Genomic DNA, 10,669 nt, shown 5'->3' on the forward strand with positions numbered 1-10,669 from the left:
GAATTGTCATAACAAAAAAGGTCGCAGGACACTTGTCACTTCCTCATTTGGCTGACATTTAGCTGCAAGAACATCCTCTCTGCCTCCAAAACCTGCGAGCAGGTATTTGATCGGTTCGAAATACATGAAGTGGACCACAATGACGAGTTATTTCAGGTTTCCAATAGCTGTATCCTTCCAAATGTGAGCAAAAGTCATCGTTTATTGAACTCATCCAAGGAACATCAGGTGAGGAAGATCCACTTTGTTTCCTTTATTTGATTATCACTAAAATATTACATGACAACGTTTGTGTTCCTCAAGGAAGATGAAGACTTTTGTGTGTGATGAGTCCATGATCATCAACATTCCTATCAAGAAGGGCGACGAAAAGCGAAAACACGTCATGCCCCGAGAGTTTCATTGTGTTTTCCGAGACACGTTCAAGGTTTTTGTCTACAATGGATTCCCAAAACCTCTCGGGGTGAGTGCTAGTTTTTGGAAATTGAAATATTGAATTTAATCTGTCTAAGTACCAACCTACCTGCATATCTATATCTCTATTGCAATATCAAAATTTCTCACTGCACTTTATAATTTCTTCATGTATTTAGTCGCAATTAGGTAACTTAAGTTCTGGATTTTTTTGTACTCATAAGTGGCTTCAAACACTAATATTAGGTGCCTCACCTTCCTGTTTTAAATTATCACAATGACAGACAATAGACATCTGTTTCAGCTCAAAGGGAAATTTAATCAGCTCAAGAATGCTCATAAATAAAATTCAGCCTTCATCCCTGTTAAAATACAATTGATTTCCTCAGGTGAAGGTTGAGGTGTTTGAGCAAGATTCCCCCCAAAAAGACAAAGCTATCTTTAGTAGAGCAATGCTTTATTCAACTGTGTGACTCCTGATTAATGTTTAACTTTGTAATGAAATGAAATGATCTGCATTTATATAGCACTTTTCAAGTCAAGACTTCCCAAAGCGCTTTACAGTGTGTTTCACATTTCCCAATAGCGGCCATGCAGCCATGTAAGGCGCTAACCTGCTTATTGGGGGTATTAGGGGTTCAGTGTCTTACCCAAGGACACTTCGACATGTAACATGGAGGAGCCGGAATTCGGACTGCGATCTCTTGATACCAAAACGAGCGCTCCTGAGCCACTGCCACTCCTAATAGATTTGTAATAGATTTACAATTAGATAGATAGATAGATAGATAGATACTTTATTCATCCCCGTAGAGAAATTCACACTTCCAGCAGTATCCTTGTGTTGAAAATAGAACAATAATAAAGGAAAGGGAATATAATACATAAATACCCAATGTAACCTGTTGACATAGAGTATTTAAATAGTGCTACATAAAATACACATTGTAATAAAAATGTGGTAATTTGCAAATGTGTGGGTGTGGTTTCATGTGGGCTTTTACTCCCCCGGGTGGAGTTAAAGAGCCTTATGGCATGAGGAAGAAATGCTCTCCTCAGTCTGTAGCTCATATGTGCCTGTAATATACTGTAATAAATGTTTTGGTGGTAGATGGACCCATGTGGGGGAGACAGAAACTAGAAGCAGGGGTGGCAAAACAAAAACAAACCAATCAAAGTACCAAACAAACAAGTGGGCACTAAGCCCACACTTACATGCCCACACTTTCTTGTGTAAATATTTTGTGTTCATATATATCCAAATTATTTTTTATCTTATTTAATCTTTTATCTTTACAGTTAAATGTGTAACTCGAGTGCCACATCCAATTTTGTTGTCACAATATGTTCAACCCATTTTGTAACCATAATAAAGGTATATTCTATTCTATTCTATTCTATTCTATTCTATTTTATTCTATTCTATTCTATTCTAAGCAACGAACAAAATGCCCACTCAAGAAACCAAAAACCAAACCTAGAAATGGATAATACAAGGAGTAAAGTAACAAAGAAATCAGAAACAAACATAGACTAGTGAAGATGAAAATGACAATGAGGAGAACAATGGCAGAAGAACTCAAAATGACCAATAAAGATATGGTGTCCAAACAGTCATGTGGAGATTAGCCTCCCCGTGGGTCTTTCGGTGGTCAGGTCATTTTGTTACAGGATGGACCCATGTCGGGAAGGCGGGAACTAGAAGCGGGGGAGCTCAAAACAAGTCAAGTCAAGTCATGTTTATTTGTATAGCCCTTAACCACGAGGAACCAAAGGGCTGCACAGACCACAGACTATTGCAAACTACAGACTATTAGTACAGCATCCCCTGATTTCAAACCTACATGAGGGCAAGGAAAAACTCAAAACCTCAACATGAGGTTAATGAAGAATACTTGAGAAGGGACCGCATATGTGGTAATCCCCCTTCCAGGGTGACCAGTCTGCAGTGGTTGTTGCAATAACAAAAAATACACAGATACTGTCAACCTGAAATCTAAGTCATTCATAAGCTATAGAATAGAAGTGTGTTTTAAGCCTAGATTCAAACAGGTCCACTGAGGTTGCAGATCGAATCTCAGGGTGCAGAGTATTCCACATCACCGGGGCCCAAATGGAGAACGCTCTCGAACCTGCGAATCTCTTCTTGGCTCTTGGGATCAAGAGTGGACCAGCATTTTCAGAGCGAAAGGCTCCGGACCGGAACAAGGACGGTATTTATTAACAAAGTTAGCAACGTAGTACCAACAAAAACAAGTGGGCACAAAGTAACTAACAAAATGCCCAAACAGGAAACCAGAAAAAAACCTGGAACTGAAAAATGCAAGGAGTAAACTATAAAATAAATCAGAAACAGAGACTATCCTGACTTGAAGGGGAATTAAAAAGGAGGATGACAGTGGCAAAATAGTTCAAAATGACCCAACCAAGTATTTCTTGTTGTTCTTCTTCTTCTTGTTGATATTCAATGGTGGTTTGCATCCATTTTTTGGCACGTTACCACCCCCTATCACCACATCCTCATCACTTTTCAAATCCTGTTAAAAAGTCCCATACTCCTCAAAAAAATGTAAAAGAACCCTCTGGTCAGACTCATTATCAGAATCCAGCAGTCCTTTCGTTGAAACTCCCTTTACTTCTTCTTCCACCAGCCCTTTCTTCATTTCTTCCCTCTCTACTTCATGCAGTCCATTGTTGAAACTCCTCACACAATCAAGTGACATGTTTCCATCAGTTTTAATGTTTTGTTTATGGCAGTGTGTCCATTCCTTGATCACGACAACACAGTCTCCGCTCTTCTCCTTTTGCCATCAACTCTTGCTGTCCCAACATCCCGTTGAATTTCTTACATGTGTCACCCTCTGATCTCTCCATCCCACATGCTCTGCCATTTCTGAAATACCCCCCCAACCTTAATTATACAATTCCAACCGTCGTATATAAAGGGCTATGTGTGTGGAGATTGGACAAACCCATACCTGTCAACCTTCACAGCTCCATGCCCTTACAAACTATCATATTTTCCAATACAAGATACAAAAAAATCTTGCAAAAATCTTTATTTATGTAGTTTAACATGTTATATTGTACATGTGTTTCGTTATATCATATATATTGTTAATTAATATTTTGTTTTGAGATACTGAGTTGCTCGACATGAATGTGGTTCGTTATAAAAAAAGTTCAAAAATGAAGTCGCTTGGACGTTCACGGTAGAAGGAAAAAATACATGCAAATATAATTAAATAGAATAACACATTTTTTTATTCAAATTATGAATTCATTTTCTGCATTCAATTATTGTTGGTAATATACTGATTAAAGGGATAACCACAAACCTGTCTATTTTCATTTTTTCTTTTTATACTTTTTTTCTTAACTTCTTTATACAACATGATAATTCGTAATGTAATGCATCAAAGCAAGTGAGCCGTTTGAGAGCCGGCTCTCTTTAATGAGTGGAGCCGAAAAAGCCGGTTCTCTAAAAAGAGACAGACTTCCTTTCACTACACAAACTACCACATGAAATCTGAGGGTGCAGACGCATGCGCACAGTAGCATCAAACCGCTCGCTTCGTTTGCAACGGAAAAAAACGATACCGAGATAGAGGCTACCGCGGCGAACTCGTTTGACTTGATTGATTTGCCGTTTCGTCATAGTCGGTGTATACCGAATGGTACCCATAATTGACAAATTTGCGTTTTTCCGTACAGATTTTCTTGTACGTCGTACACGTCTTAAAATGCATAATAAACGTACTTTGTACGGCAAAAACGTACAGGTTGACAGGTATGCAAACCGGTGCCCATTTCCAAACCCTGTTGGTGCCCTCTGGTAGAAGAAGTCCTTTTAAACCCTAACAATAAGAAAGGAACTGCTCACCTCCAGCTCCTAATTTGTCCGACCTCTCGTCTCATGACCATGGTATAAAACAAACACAAGGATCAACCAATTACTCTCACAGAACAAATGGACTAAATTGTTTTTTTTCTTTTGTTTTGTAGGCGGCACAATGTCTTGCTGGAGTGTCTCTTGTCAGTCTTGGTCTGATGCTTTCTCAGGGAGAGGCTGACATTCTCCTCATCTGTCCGAGCATTCTTGTAAAACGCTTTCAGTGCAATTGTTATTTTTTTGGTGTTTGAAACATGCACTGATATGTGACTTTTGTCAGTTTGTGCTATGCGGGATGTTGACCTTTGCAGCAGGACGGGTTCCTAATATGCGTTTGGTAAGATGACGAAAAAATTAGTATTTTTCTGTAGGTATTATGGATTTGAGTATTTTCATTGCGCTTGCTATCAGACCAAAGCCTCATTCTGTCTGAACATCGTCAGCTTCCTGGGGTCCGTCGTCTCACTTTGTCTGTTCGTGCTCGATTATCATTTGTCTCAGGAGTTTGCACAATACGAACTCAAGGTGAGTTAATTTCAGATTTATTTTCTTATTCTTTAGTGGTAATGATTCCCGAGCGGTCTGTCTTCATGACCAGGGTTGGGTAGGGTTACTTTAACTGGATTACTTTCAATTACTTTTGGATTACTCCAATACCAAATATGCTAATAAAAGACAAAAGAAACTAAATGTGAATAAAATGATGACTCACAACACGCGGTAAGCTTTCTCTCCTGGCTTTGATCTCTTTGATCTCCGGCAACTCTAACATAAAATGCGACAGAAACAAAATGAAAATAAATCCAAACAGCTTGCCAACATCATTTTTGCCGTTCCACGTATTCCCTTACTCCCCAAGCCTGCACAAAATTTAGTAATTGTATTCATATTTTGTTTCTTTTGTCTTTTATTAGCATATTTGGTTATTGGAGTAATCCAAAAGTAATTGAAAGTAATCCAGTTAAAGTAACCCTACCCAACCCTGTTCATGACCCAGTAACTCACCTTAATTACAAGCTGCAACTCAAATAGAGTAAAGATTTCCATTTCTGACATGTATTGAATGAAAGGATCGCAGTTCAAACCAGAGATAGTAGAATAAATGTGTGTAATCATGACACCCAATCCCTTGCTGAAATGGTCAGAGTGAGATTCCTCTTCCTTGCAACAGCTCCAATCAGGAATCAAGGCGACAATGGCGGCCCATTTTGTGGTGCAGAGCTTGATGGCCGTATTTCTCATCTACTGGCAGAGTAAAGCGGTGTGCAGACCACATTTCAACATACTGGTGTGTTGCCTTGCTCCTGTTGCGATTCCCCTCCAAAGTAAATCATTTTACGACAAGCGCTTTTCCCTGCAGCCGACGATTCAACTGATGCATGAAGACGAACCGGCCGACGCAACCAAACATCGCTATAAGATCAACTGACCGCTTCTGCTCAATGCGTCACTCTCGATCTACCGGTAGATCATGAAAGTACTACCGGTGGATCTCGAGCATGTGTATTCAGTGCTTTGCATTTGTTGGGACAGACTGCCGTCTAGTGGTCAAACGCAGCATATCAGCATTGACATTGATGTTGTACATGCAGTACAGTAACAAATAGGAGATCTCCAAATGTTTTGAATTAAAGGTTTAAATTAATACAATTATATGTATTACATTTCAACTATCTGAATATTTGATCATTAGGTTCAACTTACATATAATATCATTGCCCTCATGTAGATTTTAAATCAGAGGATGTGTCATAATAGTCTGTGGTTTTCAATAATCTGTGGTCTGTGCAGCCCTTTGAGACTCTTTGTGATTAAGGGATTTACAAATAAACATGACTTGACTTCTTAGTCAAATTACAATTTCCCCCAAATTGCTTCAGTACAGTCATGTCCAAAGTCCGGCCCAGGGGGCCAGTTACGGCCCGTGATCACATTTCTACCGGCCCGCAGCCTCTGTGATAACAATTCATGATATGTGGCCTGCCGGTAATGTTGACCGCAGTATGAAACAGATTTGTACAAAAAAAAAATCACCGTTTCTCTAGATGATGGCAGTAGCCCTTTGGTCACCTTGGCTTTGAGTGAGATTGTTAGCCCACCCTAGTTCCAAAATCGCTACTGTAAATAAAAAAAGGAAAGTTGACTGTGAGGACCGCCGTTTCCAGGACAAGTCGAGATCGTGTATTTTTCCACCATAACCCGAAACAACAGCATCTGCCTAATTTGCTAAGAGACAGTGCCTGTTTCCAAAGAACATAATATAAAGAGGCACAGTCAAATGAAACATGCCAACTACTAAAAGCGAATTGGAAATGAACGCTGTGAAAATGTGAAGCAACTGGAAGCTATTTTAACAGTGCAGCAGAACTTTTTTTTATAAAACCCTGCGAGTCAAATTAAAATGCGACAAAGGCGAGCTACAAGGTGCTCTGCAAGCGCGGCACACTTTCCACAGAAGGTGAATTTATTAAAAACTGTTCAAGGAATGCCAGGCTGAAAAGTCAGCCCTCACATATTTTCAGCTTACCAAATCTGGCCCGCTTCATGAAAAGTTTGGACACCCCTGCTTTAGTACGTTTCTCCGCTCAGACTTGGTATTCTCAAAACGACTTGATCAATCCTCACAACACTGTATCAACCAGTCCCGGTTAAAAAGCAACTTCTCATTTCTTTGAGCAAGTTGCAAATGCTTTTGATCATCCATGAAAATTCTTGGGATGTCTTGTTGGTCACAATGGACTATTATGGGTCACAACTTTAAGTCATTAGTTTATTGCATACACCTTTACATGCAAATTGGATAGATCTTATAAAATTAAAGAATGAGGACATGTCTTGGACATGTCTTAGGGACTCAGTGGAGACAACATCACATGTGACCATTTTTTAACCAGTATACTGTACCAGTATACACTAGGCTAGTGGCTTAATGCCATGTGTTCAATGGGGCTGATGTGTTTATTTTGTTCATGTGTTCAGCTTCTGTGGTACAATGGTTGCATTTTCAAGTTCAACGAAATAAAAGTGAATGTTTTTGAAAAACTTTGCTTCACTTGTAAATTTATTTTCACTCATATCTGAATTTTAATTGATTTTCTTAATTATGTGTAACCGCGGTGTACCTGTCCCACCAAAGATCCACATTCACGCTGGACTGGATGATGAGGTTTTAATTACAGTTTCTGCAAATGAAATGACTCACAACATGTGATTAGCTTCTCTGCTGGCTTTGATCTCGTTGGCAGCTCGCTCTGTAGACTGCCCAAAGCATATCAAAGAGATTTCTCTTCAATTTACATAAAATACATTTCAGAATATCACAATACATTTTTACATCCATTTTAACAAGATACTTTTAACAAGAGATCGTATAGTGTTTTTTTTAACGTTTACAAGGAATTCAACATATTTTTCTTTAGTCTGAATTTTAACCAACATCATCCTTTTTATATGTATGAGAAAATAGAAATAAGAACAATAATGAGTACAAAAACGGGTACAATTTACCTGCAAATGAAATGAGTCACAACACGTGATTAGCTTATCTGCTGGCTTTGATCTCTTTGATCCCTACAAGGGGAATTAACATTTTAGCACAACAGAAACAAAACGAAAATAAATCCAAACAGCTTGACAACATCAATCACATTACTGTGCATGTTGAGAGATTTGTCAGCTGTGTTTATAATGTTTAAAATTAACTTTTTTTTGTGGAGCACCAAAAGATGTGTCTTACCCTTGGCAGCTCGCTCTGTAGACTGACAACAAAACCCCGCCTTCCGGTCACATGTCAAAAGCCAAAACAAACCCTAACCCATACCAGCAGGTGGCACTGTTGGACTCATCATTGCAGGACACTTACCAAAAACTATACACATATTTCAGCAGGAATTTAAATAAAACAAAAGTTATTATTACACCCGTTACATATGTTTTAAAATGATAACTTGTAAATTTGACCACACAAAAAGAGAAGGGAAAATGCATCCATCCGTCCATTATCTGCACCGCTTATCCTCAGTAGGGTCGCGGGGGTGCTGGAGCTATCTTCGGGCAGTGGCAGGGGTCACCCTGTACTGTTTGTGAGCCATTCGCATTTTGATTCCCTAAACAGGGGAAAATGCTATCTATTGCCAACAAAGTTGGACCTCTCCACCCGCTAAACTTGCAACATGCAGGTCTTTGGTTTTCCCTAGTGGTTCCCTGGCACTTTTTCAAAAAATGTTTAATAATGAAAATATACGGTATATGGTTTCTGTAGGACAAAAACAGTAGGCAAATGCAGTTTTCAATACGTCCATTTGATAGTAACAAAGTTTCATGCAAAATGTAGTGGATCTGGTCCTTAATTCATAACATTGTGCAACAAAACAGCAGGATTGTTTTTTAAATTATAATTTGACAGTACATAAGTTTAAAACAACAACAAAACGTGTATAAAGTACAGTTCCTTTTTTTGTTAAACAAATATTTGAGCCTGTAAGTTGGGTATGTTCTTTAGTACATAAATAAATAAATAGATCAAAATAGTTTATACTTTGTAGATTTTTCTTTTTTTTAAATGTTTTTATTCATCATACTTTTTCTGTTTACAAATGTAAATGCTCGTTGGGCCTGATTTAGAACGAATCAGGCCGGATATGGCGAGCGTGCCATAACTAGCCCACCCATTTTTGTACAAGTCTTGCAACGCCGCAAACAGCCATAGGAGGGCGACATAGACTGATTAAATAAGAGGCGGATCTAATAAAACTGTTTACCGTTCATCTGTACGTGACTGAAACGTTTTAATTCTTCGTGTTTTCGTCATGAAAATGTAGAAAGACGTTTGTAGTATCTCACTTCTCAGAGTTCGATTTAAAAGCAACGTTTTTCTGAATATGACAGAGAGCAAAAGAGCGCTTCCGCTTCTCGTTGGCACTCCCTTCTGCGCTGTCGCCAACCATAACTCATCATCAGCGCTGTTTTCTCGTGATGTGATTTTTTTTTTAATCGAGAACCGCCTCTTTCGGCTTGGCTCACTGGGAAGAGTCGGCTCTTAATTCAAACTTTCAAATTGTGTATATTGTACATATAAGCAGACAACGCGGATTACGCCGTGCATATAGATCAGTTGAGAAAAAGAGAGGGAAAAAAAAGGAGAGAGAGAGCGAGAGAGAGAGAGAGAAAGAAAATGATACAAAATGAGAGAGACAGACGGAAACAAAGAAAGAGAGAAAAGGAAAGAAAGCAACTATTAAAGAACGTAGGACAAAAAGAGAAAGAAGTATAAAGAAAGACCAAAAAAAGACTATAAGGAAAGAGAACTTGAAAGATAACAAGAAAGTGAACAAGAGTGAGGGAGTTTGGAGGGAACAAGAGAGAAACGAGGATAGAAAGAAAAAGAGAGTAAGGATACAAATTTTATGGAAAGAGAAAGAAAGGGAGAGTAAGCAAGAAAAACAAAAAGAGAGAGAAAGAGAGAAGCAATGTGTGAAAGAGAGAAAGGGGGAGGAGAAGAGAAGGAGAAAGAGAAAAAAGAGAAAACCAAGAATAAAAAGGGAGAGTGACGGAAGGGAGGGGAGAAAGGGAAAGACAGAGGGATACCAGCTCAGTAGCCTAGATGGTAAGGCGCCCGCTTTGAGACTGGGAGGTCGGTGGTTCGCGCCCCGGCCGAGTCATTCCTAAGACTTAAAAAGTGGTCGGCGGCGCCCTCTGTTGGCTGCGGCTGCATCGGCTCGCTACAACGGGTCAGGTGCAATCGACATTTCGTTCTGTGTACATTGTTACACAGAATGACAATACAAGGAAATTATTATTATTATTATTATTATAAAGACAAAGAGAGAGAGAAAGTGAAAGTGAAAGACAGACCGAATGAGAGAAAGAAAGAGACAGACAGACAGACAGAAACAAAGAAAGAGAGAAAAAGAAAGCAACTATTAAAGAACGTAGGACAAAAAGAGAGAGAAGTAGAAAGAAAGAGAAAGAAGGACTATAAGGAAAGAGAACGTGAAAAGAAACAAGAAAGAACAAGAGTGAGAGTTTGGAGGGAACAAGTGAGAAACGAGGATAGAAAAAAACAGAGAGAAGGATATAAAATTTGGGGAAAGAGAAAGAAAGGGAGGGGAAAGCAAGAAAAACAAAAAGAGCGAGAGACAAGGAGAGAAACAAGGTGTGAAAGGGAGAAAGGTAGGGGGGAAGAGAAGGAGAAAGAGAAAAAAAGAGAAAACCAAGAATTAAAGGGAGAGTGACGAAGGGAGGGGAGACAGGGATAAAGATAAAGAGAGAGAGAAAGTGAAAGACAGACCGAATGAGAGAATTAGAGAAAGAAAGAGACAGACAGACAGATAGAAACAAAGAAAGAGAGAAAAAGAAAGCAAC

The 10,669-nt window shown here is 39.0% G+C and overlaps 1 protein-coding gene across 3 annotated transcripts; it reads left to right on the top strand.

Annotated features, from left to right (window-relative positions):
* Window positions 1–3: 3 nt before the first annotated feature.
* Window positions 4–7,280, top strand: LOC148372695 (uncharacterized). Of its 3 annotated transcripts, XM_088328082.1 has the most exons (7): window positions 4–228; window positions 304–463; window positions 4,420–4,515; window positions 4,587–4,643; window positions 4,718–4,831; window positions 5,478–5,594; window positions 5,667–7,280. In XM_088328082.1, the coding sequence occupies exons 2-7, from the start codon at window positions 308–310 to the stop codon at window positions 5,733–5,735; spliced, it is 609 nt and encodes a 202-aa protein (XP_088184208.1). In that variant the 5' UTR covers window positions 4–228; window positions 304–307; the 3' UTR covers window positions 5,736–7,280. The 3 variants fall into 3 exon arrangements, with proteins under 3 accessions (XP_088184208.1, XP_088184209.1, XP_088184210.1); XM_088328083.1 differs by lacking the exon at window positions 4–228 and having other exon boundaries at window positions 275–463; XM_088328084.1 differs by lacking the exons at window positions 4–228; window positions 304–463 and adding an exon at window positions 4,289–4,339.
* The last annotated feature ends 3,389 nt before the right edge of the window (window positions 7,281–10,669 follow it).

Source organism: Urocampus carinirostris, chromosome 2 (genome assembly GCF_059441175.1).
Source record: "Urocampus carinirostris isolate Australia breed hairy pipefish chromosome 2, RoL_Ucar_1.0, whole genome shotgun sequence".
NCBI classification, from domain to species: domain Eukaryota; kingdom Metazoa; phylum Chordata; class Actinopteri; order Syngnathiformes; family Syngnathidae; genus Urocampus; species Urocampus carinirostris.